We start from the raw sequence: 17,693 nt of genomic DNA, 5'->3' as shown, positions 1-17,693 counted from the left end.
AGGATAGATTGTTTCCTATTCTTGTTTGATTGTGTACAGCCAGAGAAGCTTCCCAACATGCCCTTGGTACCTCTCAATCATAAAGGACATGAGGCGCAGAGGCCTTCCATCGACTCAGCACAAGCTCTTCTGGTGTTTGTGAGCAAGTGCGGTGCCAGTGGGCAGATGGAAAGCTGAGGAGACTGCAGTGTGGTGAGGGCCACGAGGCTGGTATTGTTCAAGATCTTTCTAGCACACTGAAAAATTAGCTTAATCCTTGCTGCTTACTGCCATATCCCTCAATCTCTGAAAAAAAAAAAAAACTGATACAGGAAAAATACAGAGACTAGTATAGCACATACTTTGGATTTATCAAATATTGTTATTTTGTCATACTAGCTTCAGGCTTAGTTACTTAGTTACTTATCTATTTACTTATTGAGACAGGGCCTCACTATGTAGCCCTGGCTGGCCTAGAACTCACTACATAAACCAGGCTGGCAGTAAAATTCACAGAGATCCACCTGCCTTTGTCTCCCCTGTGCTGGAACTAAAGGAATGTGTGACCCTGCTGGGCATTGGCTTCCCACTGTTATACTATAAAACAAATAAAAATTGCTGATAGTTATGTGCCCCTTGTGCACCTCTGACCTGATCTGGTATTGTTTCTTACCTCTTCACAAGCTGCTGCTTTTCCTTCTTATGCTTCTATTTCCATCCATACATCAATAAATAATCATTATTATATCCCTACCCCCATCATCTTTATTTATGCATCCAGGGTCAAGACTCCATTTCCCATGCTGTGCAGTACACAGCTACTGAGGGCTAGTCCACAGACTCCTGTGAGTGGCTCCCCCAGGGCATACAGCCTTCCATTCCACACTCTACTCAGAGATGCCTGCTGATATTTTATAGATAATACATTCATCCCTCCCCACAGCCTTGATCATGTGACCATCCTTGATCAAGTGACCATGCCCTATTTCATTGATCTGTCTCCCAAGAAGACAATTAGCTACTGTTAATACAGCATCGGTGGGCCACCTTTCCCACCCTGGTCTTGTGTACATGTTTCTCTTTACTCTGAGTTGACTTGTGAATAATCATCTTACTGATTGTAATAAGGAAAGGACACTCAGTAAAACTTAAAATATTTATTAGTATAAATCATACCAATGGGTTAAAATCAAAAGCAATTGATACAAATGATGGCTGACCGAAACGCTTTATCATAGAACAGAGTACAAGATGTGAAGGTCCTAGGTGTCTGCAGAGGGGTCTTCTAGGTACAAAACCTGGGTCCAGCCCAAGTGGAAACCCTTTACAAAAACACCGGAAAGGGTGACAGTCTGTGTGACAGCATGACTGCTGAGTCACTGGGTGTCATGACAATGGTGAAAGGCATGATCACATGTGAGCAAAGCCAGAACCCCTGGCTGAGTGCTGGCTCCTTACTCCTAGCCCAGAATGCTGCAGAGCAGCAAGAAGCCTACACAGGCCAGAGTCCATGATGGCAGAGGAAACATTTCGATACTTCAAACCTAACCGCAGGAAAGAATGGACTCCTACTGGGGCACAGCCCTTGCTGTTGGCTAGAATGCAGGTTAGTCTGCAAGATGATGTCATATCCAGTACCCTAATATACCACTTTTAATGAAAAATGGAGTCAATTCTGTACCTGTGTAAAACATTTGTACAACCCTGCCACTGTCCTTAGGGACGTCTACTGAGAAATAATACCTTTGACAATCTGTGCCTTACTTAAGGACACAAAGTCACTTGCCAAACACAGCCACTCTGAAGTGGATTACATGTATAGCTGACATAAAATCATATTTACACATATACAAACCTACCACCTGTGAGAGATAAGAAAATAGGGGTTGGAAAGGGAAGTTGGAGAGTAACCATAAGGATACTACATCCTATGTCTGGAGCAACTGTCATTTCTAGGTCTTTGTTTAGGGTCAATTGTTAAAACATCCCAAAAGGAATGCCAAGCCGAGGGGAGAGAAGCATTAAAGGCTTCAGCACCTATCTGCAGAGAAGGCCCAAAACAGTGTGAATCTTTGTGTATCCAAGTGCCACATCTCTCTTTGCTCATGCTGGTAGCATGTGTACATACTTACCCCCTGCATGGCTTTGATATCAATAACAATGCAGCCTGGGAAAACCAAGGTATCATACCCTTGAATGCTTCTCCAATCCACCAAGGGTAGCTCACTGACAAGGGGAAGCCCAAACAGTTCATGCAAAACTCAACCACTGCAAACCCAATCCAAAGCTGGGACATCCTCTCCTAGGAATGGTACCATTTTGGCTTAGAAATCTAGACAGACAGACAGACAGACAGACAGACAAATACAAGCTCCCAGCAAAAGTTTCCCCCCAAATGGGGAAAGGTTCAAAAATAATCTTGATACTAGCTAGAGAGAGTCCACTTTGACTTCAACTCAATTGTTCTTTGTTTGTTGAACCTATAGTGAGTAGATGAATGTCTTTGCCAGTACATGGAATCCTGTCAGCTACTGATGCTAGAGACACGGGACAGGCACTGATGGTCTTGAGAAGGCCCTGGCACAACATACAGATGCTATTTGCTAACAGTGTTTGAGACATCTACTATGGGACATCTAGGGACATTCTTGACACATTCAAGAATGAGTCAAGACAAGTATTTGCTATCCCCTGTATTCTAAGATTCAATTAGCCCCCGAGTTGGGAGAAGCAGGAAGACTATGTTGAATTTGAAGTTCACATCCTGCAGTTGACAAGCACTGTCTATGACTGGAACTTGGCACTGACTGCTTGACAGCCTTTTCTTCCAAATCTGGCAAAGTTTGAGGGACTCTTTTGATTTTTATACTTTTAGGGGTCCAGAATTTTAGGGTGGTAACATTCCTCTGCCTGGTTTGCTGAAATCTATGATTAGCTGCTATTAACAGAAGTCTACCTTACAATTTAGGTTCAAATATCCCTAGATGTGACACCATGACATTGTCTCTTAATGCTCTGTGAAGTAATCATCACCAAGAGTAGAAACTCATTGCAATGGGGGGGATGCATGCTGGGGGTACCCTAAATTCCATTTATATCTTTTATCCACCACTGCTTACATAGCAACTACTTAACTCTTTTAATCAGAGCCTCCTGACCCCAAAATTATATGTAACATTCTAATATGACTTGGTTGATTTACGGATGACCATACCTTAGAAAAATGTTCATCAGGTAAATGAAAGGAGACAGGGATGGCAGTTTCTAATCCAACTTTTGTCTCTCTTACAGGAGATCACTTCTCAATTTGAACAATGGTCCAGCTGTGCATCTCTGACTTCCTTCAGAAAACTAATAAATGTTTACTTCCAAAGCCAGCTACGAGCTAACCTACTATATTAACTTTGCCTTTTTGGTGAACTGGCCAGAAAGGAAGGCCCTGGCCCTAGAGACACTATTGAAATCTGACTAGGTGACAGGAAATCAACAAAGAACAGCACTGTGAGGTTTGCAGACAAATCTAAAAATTTTCTAATACTTCTTTAACAAAAATGTCAACTATACCTATTACCTAGCAAGTACAAGCCTTGCCGTGTGCATTTCATAGACCGAAGGCCATGTTGTGGTGGTATGGTGAGTTTTCCATAATTTCTTTTCAAGAAACTTCCCTGTTTAGCATCCTGCAGGTCTCCCAGGGTACAAAGCTGCTCACTCTCCAGCAGGCAGAGTTAGCCTTGTGAATGGGGTCCTTCTGTGTGTACTGGATACCGGAGAGGGCTCTGGCTCCTTCCTTCTTGCTCTGGACACCACACCCTTGGCTCAGCAGCACCGCCGGCTGGCTTGCAAGTTCTGGTTCCCAAGCTTGATCCCTCCACTGTTTCCATTTTCATGGGGGTCCAAGGGTGGGATCTGCCGGCCTGTGAAGGGGGAAAAGGAGGCCAAAATTGAAGTTCTCTTATTTTAAAAAGTCAGCCTGTTTGAGTACAAAACATAGCAGTACTGAGAGAGGGGCTAGCTCCTTTTTCCTTCAAGATCCCCTCTCTTTCCCTCCCCTTCAGCCTTCCTTTCCCCCAGTTCTCTCGTCTCCCCTTCTTTTCTTCCCAGTTCTTCTGCATGAAGTCAAATTCATGTTTCAAAGGTTGAGGGAAATTACCAGCAGCTTCTTGACCATACAGACGCCCCAGGAACAGGAGAAGGCATCCGGCTGTGCAGAGCCACCTGCTCCCTCTATCACTCAGGGCCCTCAGCCTTCCCATGGAGCCACTCTGCTTTGTAGGACTGGACTTTACCAGAAGAGTGAGCACTTATCTATCTTTTCCGCTTGTAGAACCACCATGGGCAGACATGCAGCGTGCCAGTCCTATTCTGTGAGGGCCTTGGCTCATCAGCTACAAGGCCCTTATGGCATACTTCACAGGCAGTATCTTAATGTTAGGTACAAGCAATCTTATTTTATTTGTTGAATTTTACCTTTTGTAAATAAACACAAAAATTAAAAAGACAAAGAGAAGGAGGGAGTAGCAACAGCTAAGGGTCTGGGTTCGTTTGAATGGACCATACTGATGGTCACAGGTCTCGCGGTTGTACTGAAAACCACTGGCTTGTGTAAGTGAGGTGGGAGGACTCTGTGGCATGTGAACTTCATCTCAGCAGAGCTGTATTTCTAAAAGACAGGGACATCTGGAAACAGCATGCTTAGGCAGCCTCACCTCTATCAGAGATTCATCATGGATCCCTCCTAACAAGACTTGTAATGGGTACCATCACCACCATTATTTGTGACTTTGCTGAAGGCCATGCCAAAACTAAATGATAGTTCTTATTATAACCCACATCTGGGTTTTCAAATGGATGCTGGACCCTATGTTCCGCCAACAATTTATTATTCTTTACCTCTCTCTTCTGTTTTTCTATTTATCCCGAAATAAAGCATGGAACACTAGCTCTAAAATAGGAGATTCAAACAAACAAACAAACAAACAAACAAATGACAACTGACTAGAGGGAAAATCATTTCCAAAATGTTTTGCTTTTCTGGTTTTTTGTTTGTTTGTTTGTTTTGGTTTTTCGAGACAGGGTTTCTCTGTCCTGGAACTCACTCTGTAGACCAGGCTGGCCTCGAACTCAGAAATCCTGCCTCTGCCTCCCAAGTGCTGGGATTAAAAGCATGCACCAAAACAGCCCAGCTTGCTTTTCTGTTTTTAAGGCAAACGTATTGCTCCTGTTTGGACCAAGTTTGGAGCCAAAAGACCTGGAGGCTGGAGGCCTTCAGCATAAGAGACGAGATGCGGTTTCAGGCTTTAGTGTGTTGTGCAGGCTTGGTGATGTAGATGCTCCAGAGACCTCAAGCACACAGGTAAGGGAATGCCTCTGGCTTTTGACTCAAGGTGAACGAAAGAAGTGAGCGTCTGACAGACTGAATGGAGAGTTCCAGCAGTTTCTACAGCCTCCTTGGCCATCTTGCACAGCCAGCAAGCTATGCAAAGGTTTGTCAGCTGTTCCCAAGAAGAGCTTAGCAGAAACAGCAGGACGGTCAGTATTGTCCTTCTCTATTCAAGACATGCTCTGAACTGTAGTCACAATTGAAAGGAAGGGTTTCTGTCTGTGTCTGTCTGTCAATCTTTCTACTTTGTCAACCTAAAGTAAATAAAAACTAAAGTGCTGGCACCTTGCCTAAGGATCTACTCTGGTCACACCTACTCAACAAAGTGCTGCTCCTCAGGCCAGCCCTGTGTTCAGAGGCCCAACAGCATCAGGCTACAGACTCATGTAGATAAACACTATTTTATAAGGGCTTTACTTTTTACATCTGTATTTTTTGGATAAGACTATAATTCCAACTGGTACAGTTTGGCTGACTTAAAAGATAAGAATTGTTTACTCATGAGTACCAGGCCTTACAATTTTAGCACCTGTGACAATGACACATGTCCTGCATCAGACATTTTGGTGCTGCCTCATGTGAACACCAATGACAGCTAATCTGGGCTTGCCCTTTAGGCCTCCTTTACGTGCCTTTCATAATTCTGTGTAAACTGCCCCAAAGATAGATGAAGTATGTCAGTGTGATGTTTATTAAAGTGAAGTAGAGATAGTGGAAACCTAGAAACAAAGCACACCTTGTGAGCATGCCAGGAGTTCAGGGTGTCTATCTGTCCACTCTCTCATGCTTCCTCCATCTTTCCTGCTCCTACCTTCCCCACAAGTATATGACAGGCTTCAACGCTACACGCAAAGAGCCCCCTCTCCTGGGTTTCCAACCGTTGGCAAGGCTTTCAAACCAGCTGTCAAACCTGATGTTTTTGCAGTTTAAAATCTCTGAAGCTTCCCCTATGAGAATAAGATACAATGTTCCTCCTGCTATAGGCACAAAGCTCTGAAGCCTTGTTTATAAGAATAAGATACAATGTTCCTCCTGCTGTAGGCACAGAGCTGCTAGAGGCACCCACTGAAGTGCCCTGCTTCCTGAGTCCAGGGACAAAGAGTTGCACCAAGGACACACGGTCAGCAAGAGAAGCAGAGAACATTCGTTAAGAGAGATGTTCCTTGAATGGAAGTGGGCTAGTGAGCTGGGAGAAAGCGTGGGCCAAGAAGCACTGGGCCACTGGTCTCAGAATCCTTCAGAAGTCATTCACGTGGGCACCGGTTTTCCTCCCACATGCTACTTGTGGTCTGAGTGGGGAAGGGTTTCCAGTCTTTTTAACTTTGTTGTAGATTCTCTCCCATGCCACACTCCCTTAATCTACTAAAATATGTTCCAAGACCAGGACCCAGGCAGAGAGCTGAAAACCAAATGCTTATTTTTCCCTATATACATATACTTATGACAAGGTTTCACTTGTAAATTAGATATATTAATATATTTATATTAGTAACCAATCAGAAATTAGAATATATAATAGAAGGTTGTATTGAAAGTTGTTAAGACATGAATTATTTTTATTTCTGGGATTTCCATTTAGTATTTTTAGGCTGTGGTTGCCACTTTCACCATGCATGAGGAGAACTGCTGTGTTTCTCAGAAAGAGAATGAATGCGGATCCTTCAGGCTTCATTTTTATCTTCGGGTGGAAGCCACTTTGAGATTTGAGAGCCAGTTACCCAGTTAAATATGCCTGGACCAGTTATGTAAACTCCCAGAATCATTCTTCCTTCCATTATAGAGCATATGAAACAGTAAACTTAACAACTCCCACAGTATATACGGCATTACTAATGTGTAAGGGACTTGGGACAATAATGGAGATTCCCAGCAGCAAGAGGTACTGGCCAGGGCTCGGTGGTCTTTGCATAGGAATAAATAGTCCAGTGTTCATGGCCAAGAGGCATGGTTGAGTCTCAAGTTCAGTTAGGAGAAGGGAATCCTGTTTGTCTGGAGACCACTCAGCTAGGGAACATCACATAGCTCCAACATCAAACAGTGTGAGGAAATAAAAGGTGCCTACTTTAATGCAGGAGAGAAAAGAGCTGGCTCCCAACAAGCACCTTTCAAGAGCTCCGCAAACAACACTGTGGAAACTCCCAGCTCCTGTTCTGTGCTCCAAGGCATTCTGAACTTGTTGGGTGACTGTTCGCAAACAAAAGAATGGTTCTGGAAAGGGGCCACAGTATTCTGCACCAAGGAGATGTGCCTGAAACACAGGATTGTATTTATCTGGACACAGAATTGAGCTAAAACATATGATGACATCTGGACAGGCCTGAAGTATCCTCTGGATGTTTCTATTCCTACAGAATTTCTCCCTCCATGCCACCTCCACAACAAGCTGCTCTTGAATGCAAATCCTAGCCCAGTGTGTTTATTTTAACAGTTTGGATTGTGTAAGATTCTCTTGGGGAGAAGTTTAAAAGACCCCACCACCACCCAGTTTTCCTGAAAATTGACAGTCCAGGAGAAAAGCATGTTTTACAAACATTTCCGCAGGAATGCAAAATGTGGAAATAAATTCCAAACCTATGAGTTAGGCCAGTTTGGCTAGGGCAGTCACCCTAATACACACAAAGAATAAAGCACTGTGCTCCCCTGCAGCTGCTCATGGCTGATGTTCTCTGGCAACCATTTCCTGTATGCTCCAACTCCTCTGCAACAGTTCTGCTGCCTGTCCCTCTTCTTTCTCCCCGTTCGCCAGTGGCTTGGTGCTTTCCTTCAGTGTCAATTGTGTCTAGAAGTTGCTATATGACAGTTTCTGATCTTGACTCTCCATATCATCCAGATTGGGGGGCTGATCAAGTTTGCTAGAGCTTGCCAGGACTCAACTCCTGATAATGGCCTCAAAGATCCTGCCTTAGGGCTAGGGAGTCTTTGTGGACCACAGCAGTGGCTCATCCATGACCAGAGGTCACTCCTACCAACTGTCCTCTGTAACAGAGATGGTACAAAAAGACATTTTGTTTTGTTCTTTTGCTTTTCAGACAGGGTCTCTCTATGTAGCCCTGACCATTCTGGAACTCACTATGTAGACCAGGCTAGTCTCAAACTCCCAGAGATCCACCTACCTCTACAGGAGTGCTGGAATCAAAGTGTACATCACCACACCTGGCCCTTGGGAAATGTTTGCTATTAGGATAATGATTCTGATGTGAGGAGCAAGCGTGGATGCTATAAAGGACCAGAATAGATGAGGAGACAGGTGGTACCCTTGGTAAGAAAACCCATAGAAAGCTCAGGCCCAAGATGACAAGAAGAGGGAAACAAGAGAAGACAGAAGGAAGAGGGGCAAAGAGATCCATGAGGAGAAGCCAAGCAAGACCTGACAACTGGGTAGAAAAGAGAAGATGAAAGTAGACACCCCCAACTCTGGAAGCTAAAAGAGTCTAAGGAGCCTGAAAAGGAAGTAGCTCTGGAGTACTTGCCTAGCATAGCTTTAAACCCAGCAATATTAAAAAAAAAAAAAAAAAAAAAAAAATGAAAATTAACCACAAGAGTTCACACTTGTGTTCAAAATCTCAGAACAATATCTAACATATATCCTGATTTTAACAAAAAAGAAAGATTAGGGGGAAAAAATGTCCAGGCATCGAAAGCCATGGCTGTGTTACAAAGAAGAGAGAAGAGAGCAAAAAGGAGCTGTTCCTATTGGCTGCCAACCCAGTGACTTCAGCGAGTGTCAGATTTCAGTGGGAGTGACATCAATAGAAAGATTTTTGCTATAAAAACAATGAAAGCCTTCCTGCACTCTGTTCCCTCTTGAAATTGATAAACTTTTCTAAAATAAATTATTGGCTTACAAAGAAAATTAAGTAATTTAGCTCCTGCATGTCTCTTGTCTTCAGCTCTAAGCTCATGTTACATTAGTATAAAATGCCACACGGTCAGTTCACTGCCTTATTGCCTCCTGTACTGTTTTTATTTTATTTTTAAATTTTGTTTGTTTCTTTTGTCTACTTGATACAAGCTAAGGCCATCTGGGAAGAGGATTTCTCTCAACTGAGAAAATGCCTCCATGAGACCGGCCTGTAGGCAGGCCTGTGGGCAGTTTTTTGATTGACTAGTTGATTGATTGATTGATTGATGTGGAAGAAGACTACCTACTGTGGACAATGCCATCCCTCAGTAGGTGGACTTGGAATGTATAAGAAAGAAAAGAGCAAGCTGGAAGGAGCGAGTCAGTAAGTTGTGCTCCTCCATGGCCTCTGCCTCAGTTCCTGCCTCCAGGCTCCTTCCTTGAGCTCCTGTTCTGACTTCCCTTCAAGATGGACTGTGAGCTGTAAGATGAAATAATCCATTTCCTCTCCACCTTGCTTTTGGTCATGGTATCTATCATAGAAATAGAAGCCTAACTAGGACTCTCCCTCAATCTGACAACCAGCAAATTGACCTGTTTATCTAACAACCGTTATATATTAGATTCAAAATATTTACATATGATACTAATGAGACTCCCTTAAAAGCAATATAGGGTGGAGAGCTACAGGAAAGAGATGGGACAAGTTGAGTGGTTATATGTACATGATGATTCAATTTACTTATGTACTATAAGTTTTATATTTTCTATAATAAAATAATTTTCCAAAGTTGCCTGGAAAGAACCATTACTAAATAGCCATGGCTAGCAACTTAACAGGCAACCTTACAAGAAAGAGAATCTTGGGAGAACATATTATTTATTATTATATGTTACATAGTTTGATATGAAACTGGGATTTTTATATAAACAACTCTGTAGTATTTGTTTCACAATTTGTCTTTTTAGGTCAGTAACAAGAGTCACATCATTATTTTAAATCACTAGTTTATATTAATGTACCACAATTTAAAAAAACAAACTATGTCTCAACTTTGGTGCAGTTTAGTCATTTCCTGTTTTCTCTGACTGTGGATACTACTACCAGAAAAGTACTGTACAAGTTCAGGAGCCAAAGACAGCCCAGACTTAAAGCTGACAATATGTGACTCCACATTCTGGCCTCCCACTCACTAGCTACGAGACACAGCAAGTCACAAGATGGTGTCCTCATGGTAGAATAGAGATGATAATATGCCTACTTCACAATGAGGGGGATATCAATGATTTAATATATAACTTTAGCCCTTCCAACAACAGCAAGGAGCAAGGACTCCACACATGTGACGCATTACTACAGTTGGTCCCAGTGTCTGCCTGTTTCTTAGGTTTTAATTCACACTTGGATACGCCGTCCATCTAAAGCACTGAGGCCTACGATGGCCATGGCTATATTGAACACAGTCAGACTCTTTCTTGTCATTATTCCCTAAACAATACAGTATAACAACTATTTATAGAGCATTGACTATGCTTGGGTATAAATAACCTAGAGATGAATAGGCATGATGGGGGTTATGCTTACATACAGATACTTTAGCATTTTAGACCCCTACAGCTCAGCCTCTGTAGATTGGTACCCTGGAGGGTCCTACACCTAAACCCCACAGACACAAAGTCCAAGGACATGGTGTTTTGCATAACTGAGAACTCCTTAGGAGGGCTCAAGGTGAAAGCTTCAGATAGCAACTATCTTTTTTGCTGACCTTTGCCAAAGTAACTTTCTTGGTGGTAAAGAAGGGACTGTCCTAGCCTTTATCTTCATTCAACAGCTTGCTGTTCTGTTACAGAATTTTCAGAGGTTTTGTTTTGCTTTCAGACTTCTTCTTCTTCTTCTTCTTCTTCTTCTTCTTCTTCTTCTTCTTCTTCTTCGTCTTCTTCTTCTTCTTTCTCTCTCTCTCTCTCTCTCTCTCTCTCTCTCTCTCTCTCTCTCTCTCTCTCTCTCTCTCCTTTTTTGAGACAGGGTTTCTCTGTATAGCCCTGGCTGTCCTGAAACTCACTCTGTAGACCAGGCTGGCCTTGAACTCAGAAATCCACCTGCCTTTGCCTCCCAAGTGCTGGGACTAAAGGTGTGCACCACCACTGCTTGGCTGCTTTCAGACTTCTTTACCGTGCTCTAATCCAAGTAACTACCATGGAATTACAAAACCCTGTGGGCATACGCAATAGGCAGCGAGCTGTGCAATGTTTGCAGAACAAGGCACATGGCTCTTTTTTATTCTCTAATCCTTCCCGGCCAGAGGTGCTTTCATCTCTAATTGTATAAACTCTAGGAACAAGCAAACAGGGAGCTAGGTGGGTATCTGAGGGCTTGAAAGGTCACTGAGGATGGACCCCAACCTTAAAATTGGCAGTTCAGAGAGCTGGGAACTAAAACTGTCCAGACTCTGTTTGCTGGTCAAATGAATAGGATCTAAGTCATGGTATGTGGCCCTGAGTGGAGACACACCCTTCTGAGTGCCTTCTAAAGTCAACAGAGAAATGGAGGTTTCTGGTAAAGAACACACCAGGGTCCTCTCTCCTAAGAGTCAATTCAAACGAGTTTGCCAATCACCTGGACTGGAAAACTCCCCTCAGGAGAAGCTGTTTGTTCTAGAGGCTTAGAAATAGTATAAAGCCTGCCTTAAATATAGACTGGCACAACAGTCTTCTTGGCCGCTCTCCACTCTGCTAAAAAAGCCCACATCACCATCAGGTAAACCCTGCCTATCTTCTACAACATGCTATGTGTATCTCACCTGAATTCTTCCAACTGAGCTCACAAAGACCAGAGAGCCAGAGAGAGGCCAGAGAGAGATCTTGGCGACACCAACCAAAGCATTTCTCATTTGTTCTTAAACTAATATGAAATAACCCAAAACAAAGAAACCGCAGTCCAATGCCCTCAAATATGCCAAGGTATATTTGAGAAGATTATAGTTCTATGGCTAAAAGCACCCATGGAAGAAGGAGTTTATTTGGGCTCCATATAAGAGAGTCCGTGTGGTGGGGAGGGTGTGTGAGCAGGTGGCTGGGGCAAGACACTGAGAGACCACATCCTCAGCCATGAACACAAAGCAGAAAGCACAAAAAACAAAGTAGGGTAAAGCTATAAATTCTTAAAGCCTGCCTTCAGTAACGTACTTCCCACTAAGGCTCCATTTCCTGAAGTTTACAGAACCTCTCTGCAAACAGCATCATCAACTGGGGGCCAAGTATCCAAATACTTGAGTCTGTAGGGAATACACTTCTCATTTAGATCACCAGGCTGACCCACTCTAAAATTATTTTCCTAAGCCTAGATGAAGATCATGGCTTTATCTGAGTGGAGGTTTCTAAGGAAAGGCTCCTCAGGCTGTTAGAGCCAGCAGCACTGAGCTGTGGTTCCCCACTGGTACCTCCAGTGAGCTCCAGTCATCTCTATCCTAAATCCATTGATCATCCCAACTGATTGAACATTGTCTCAATGTTCCTTTTCCTAAGGAGGAGCGTCTTTGTAAATGTTAAATTGCCTGGAACATAAGTGGGACTTATCATGTCCTTTCCTCATTACAAGACCCTGTCTCTGCCCTCAGCTGATCCCACACATCAGCTCCCATCCCAGGGACTTAACTACTGTAGTCCCTAGTAAATTTGCAGCTCCAGATTAACTATTTCCTTGGGAAAATATTCTTCACTAACCTAAAGTCCCTAGCTATCATCCTACTGTATGGTGTCATAGGACTTAATGTCAGTGTCTGTTGTCCACCATGATGTCTAGCACAATATCAAATTCATAAAGGTGCACACTAGGTATTTTTTAAATAATCAAAACAAGAGATTCTAGGCTTGTCCAATTTGTTGGTATTAATCATACATAAATTACCACAGGAAAAAAAAATTACATTTCTTCTGATCTAGTGAGCCCATAGAAATGTTACTCTCTAGAACACTGTGAGATACAGATGCAGGCTGAACTCTATATTGTTTACCAGAGTCAGCTTCATGAACACCATGAAAAAAAATGTCTGCTGCTAAAGAACTTACACATGGGGCAGACATTTAGAGAATCATGGGAAGACAGAGCCCATCCACACATCAAAATGGAAAAGAGACTATTAATTAGTGCATGCTCAAGGCTCACACAAGGGAGAGTTGGAACAGAAGACGGTTCCCTGGAGGAAGGAGAATTGAATGGACCTGGAAGGAATGAGATTTGCATAAGGAGAAGGAAGGCATACAGTGTGGTACAGGGTCAGCAGCCATACAAGGACGAGATGAGGAGCAGGGTTGAAGAGCAGGGACCGCATCTACAGATTCCACATCCTCCCTCCTTCTGGAGCACAACATAGTGCTCCAGAAGGTATTGATGCCTTTTGTTCTGGGTTTCAACACTGCAACAGCTGGGCAGCAACAGAGCAGTCTTTGTGTTTTCATACACCATTTAAAAAAGAAAAATCAAGTGTACAATTATTTCCTTAGCCAAGAAAGAAAAAATAAACTGCCCCTGGATAAAACTGTGAAGAGGAGAGTGAGCCATACACAACAGGACAAAGCAGGTCTGAAGATGGGCCTCAGAGAAAGGCATCTGAAAGAATGCCAAGGGATTGATGAAAGACACCAAGGGATGTAGCACCACAGAACAGACATCCTAGACTAGCCAGAATGGGGCAGTGGCAAGGACCCTTGGCAGAGAGAGCAGCTGTAGTCTTTAACTGACATAATGCTTTGGTGAAGAGTTTGCAGTTCGAAGGTCGATTGGCTTCCTCTTTGAAAACACAGTTATCTCGTTTCTGGTATATGAACACCATGGGAATACAACAGAAAGGCATTTGTGTCTTCATCCAAGTCAGTGTGAATTAATTTGTGTGAGCACAACCTTCTTAAAAGGGCTGTTATCGTCACAGCTCTTTGCTGGTTTTATCATATCTTTTCTCCTGGGCATGTTTGTCTCTGCCACATAGGTGTCAGCAGTCTCCAGCTCTATTTTAAGCTTGGGTAGGAACACATGTAATGTAAGCAGGGATAGCGCAAAGGAAATTCATGAAGTCTGTTGCAGTATATTCAGGGTAGTTGGAATTGTACTGTGGCTATAAAACCCCATTTTGAAGCAATTTGCCTGAAAGAGGGAGGTGCCAGAACTCGTAGACATAGTGGAGAGAGACTGAGAAGTAGATGGGTATAGAAGACAGACAGACAGACAGATCAACAGAGATGGATATGCTAGGATAGAGATGGAAAGAGATGGAGAGCTAGAAATAATGGAAAGAGATGGAAAATAGATCGATGGATAGAGATAGCTGGAAGTATAGACAGATGGATAATGATAGACGGACACTAGCACATAGAGACTGACAATGGGTGGCAGTGGAGTAGGCCTATCGACGGGAGAGGAGGGACAGACAGATAAATGGAGGTAGAGAGATGACTAGAGGCTCCACCATAAATCTACAAGCTGCCTTTGCTAAATGTTTATAACTAAAGAATATGACACAGAAACAAACATTTGTTTATTTGACATGAAGAAGAGCAGACATGGGCTTATGTTGAAATTACTGGGAAGCTGCAATTACCTCATGCTTAAGCAAAAGACTCGTTTTCCTAAGTGAAGCAGACCTCCAGAATATGAGGAACTAATTATTCAAAATCTTCATCTCTGTGAGCTACAAAGACCCCTGGCATGAACAGGGATTTAGGACGGTTGAGTTACACAAAGAAATCTTTCTGAGATGTTAGTTATCAATATCTAGGCTTCTTGTTTTCTTTGAGGTCTTTGACTTTTAAAGAAATTTTAATAATGACTTTCATCAAGCTCAGAGGGTCTCCTCATGTAGAAATTGTGAGGTGAATTTAATGCACATTATTAAAAAACAAACAAACAAACAAACAAACAAAAACAGAGCTTCCTATCTGATCCCTGTCTTGCCTTGGTTCAAGGAGCTCACACCGAGGACAGGCTCTCTGAAGCAGAACACGCTGTACAATCAGAGGCATTGGGGGTAACAGTGTAGGGTAGCTCATTAACACCGTCTGCAGATGGTTGTGCTGATTGTATAGGAGGCTGATGGAAGAGCATTGCTGCAAGTTCAAGGCCAACCTGGGCTACAGGGCAAAACCCTATCTCAAAAATATAAAATAAATATAAAACAAACAACAACAAAACACTTTTAAAAACTGTTTAACAGGTGCACGTGCCAGAAAAGCCTGACACCACTGGGTAAGAATCGGCTTACTCTAGAGTAACAGGGCTCAGTGTGGTAAGTTCAGATCAGACTTCTCATAGTCTCTCGGAGTGACACAACACAGAGAGCATGTGTTCCCACAGCCATCACAAGAAGCAGCTGAGATCTGAGAACATGGGTGGCCAACACCAAATGACAGCTAAGCCCGCTGTGATTAATCATTCAGCCCAGTGAGCTTGCGGTTTCTCTGTTGCACGTGTAAATATCACCAGAAATAGGGGTAGGGAATACTCATAGAAGTGGGCGGAAGGGAAGCAGCAGAGTCCCCATGGTGGCAGGGCCCAGGGCTGTAGGAGAGGCCGAGCATCCTTTTGCACACTTGTGCACAGCAGAGGTAATTCAGGTCAGGGTTCTTCAAGTGCCTGTGAATTCTCCTTTGGCCCAAGGCAAACAAGCCAAAGGTTCTCTGCTGTTCTCAGAATCCAAAGTAATGGAGAGAACCAAGAAAATGTAAAATAGCTGGAACCTGAGAGCTATCAGCCTTAAATTCAACCGAAAGTGCCCCCAGGCACAGAATCCCAGAGAGTGGGCTGCGCCTTTTGGAACTGCCTAGATCGGAGGCTTTCTGAGCACAGCTGATAACTGATAAGGGTTCTGATCCTCCCTCAGCAGGTCCTCCAGGAAGTCCTCAACTGAATATGGAGGCTACTCCCAGTATCTGATAATGTACTGACGAACTAAGGCTTGGCTCAGCTCCATGGTCAGCAGGCATTTTTCTGGTGGAAGCCGGAGCACGAGTTTATGAAGGTGATATGTGGTGTGCTTGGAACTGAACAGCTGCAGACAGAAGTGTAAGCATAACCACCTGAGACAAACAGCTGAGGTGAGTCATCCATAGGAAAACAGCGTAATGAAGGAGAGGTACAACTTGATCCTGTCCTTTCTCATGAACGGGAATAACAGAAAGTTCATGAATGAACCCTCTGCTCAGTTCCCAACTTCAGGTCACATAAAGGGGAAACATTTTGTTGTGAATGATTACGTGGCAAAATAAATCACTCAAAGGTCCCTTTACTGTGTTTTCTTAGAGTCACTTAATTTAATGGCTGAACTTCTACCACACCACCGTCTACTTCATCTCCACCAAAATACGGAATGCAGTACCTCAGAGCACATGATTCCAAGTATACACTCTGTTCTTGCAACGATTGTGACATACTCATCCACAAAACAGGAGGAACAGAGTAAGGCACAGAATTAGAGACAGTTAGGAAGTCTGAAATAGTCTCTCTCTGAAATGGCTGCATAAACAAGACTGGAACAGCAGCAGCAACAGGCAGGGGTGAACAGTCCTAGCCAGACCAGGAGCTTCGGGTAATGACCACTGGAGGAGGGAGAATCCCACCCCAGGGGATTAGCCCATTTGTTGGTTGTTCAATGCAGTGTAGTCAGCCTTGAAACCAAAAACATACAAAACAACAACAAAAACAAAAACAAAACAAAACTGAATTCAGCAAGTTGTATTTACAGATATGAGTATGCATATGTATATGTATGGAACAGTAAAAGAAAAAGAGGCAATCAACTTGGAAATGGTGGGGAACATGGGAGTGGGGAGGGGGTAGAAGACAGAACCTGGAAGAAGGTAGAGGGAGAAAAGGAAGCCAGGAAGTAAAAGAATTTAATTTCAATTAAAAAAAATTTTTTAAAAAGAAAATTAGAGTCAGCCATCATACTCAAAGACAGACAGACATGAATGGAAGAGTGTAAATACACTCATAGCTGCTAGGCTCACAGTGTGACTTCAGTCAGACTCTTTGGGGTTCACTGACAGCCTCAGATCAATTCACACAGATGGAAGGTTGGTTTTTGACTCCCCCAAGCATAATAATTAGGCTGAAAATGCAAGCGCAGCACTTACTGATTCCTTGAAAGAGCTCCTCGATATTAATGGCATTCTTTGCACTTGTCTCCACCACGATGGCCCCTATGGATTCAGCGTATTCCTTAGCATCCTTCAGGGGCACCTCCCTGGAAAAAGAGGTCAAACGAGAAATGAGCACTCATGTGTGAAACACAAAAACTCAGGAGGCCAGGAAACCTTTGCCTTCCTATAGAATAACAATGCAATCACTTCTCAAGCGTTGAAAACCCACGATGGGCGCATCTTAGAAGTTGGTTTCTATCAGGCACAGTAGCACATGACTTTAATCCTAGTAAGTGGATCTCTGTGAGTTCAAGGCCAGCCTGGCCTACACTGTGAGTTCCAGGACAGCCAAGGCTACAGAGA

The 17,693-nt window shown here is 43.2% G+C and overlaps 1 protein-coding gene across 2 annotated transcripts in view; it reads right to left on the bottom strand.

Moving 5' to 3' along the window:
• Positions 1 to 1,121: 1,121 nt before the first annotated feature.
• The window catches only part of Rab31 (RAB31, member RAS oncogene family), a 129,038-nt gene continuing 112,466 nt past the window's right edge, over positions 1,122 to 17,693 (bottom strand). The window contains exons 6-7 of one of the 2 annotated variants that reach the window (XM_034484175.2): positions 17,325 to 17,434; positions 1,122 to 3,896 (exon numbers count right to left, since the gene is read on the bottom strand). In XM_034484175.2, the coding sequence (XP_034340066.1) occupies positions 3,799 to 3,896; positions 17,325 to 17,434 (208 nt within the window). In that variant the 3' untranslated portion in view covers positions 1,122 to 3,798. Of the gene's footprint in view, positions 3,897 to 17,324; positions 17,435 to 17,693 lie in introns of those variants that run through there. The other variant, XR_013105716.1, reaches the window with a different exon arrangement.

This window comes from Arvicanthis niloticus, chromosome 21 (assembly GCF_011762505.2).
Source record: "Arvicanthis niloticus isolate mArvNil1 chromosome 21, mArvNil1.pat.X, whole genome shotgun sequence".
NCBI lineage: Eukaryota > Metazoa > Chordata > Mammalia > Rodentia > Muridae > Arvicanthis > Arvicanthis niloticus.
Note: the sequence above shows the minus strand (reverse complement) of the source record. Positions and strands in the feature narration are given on the sequence as shown.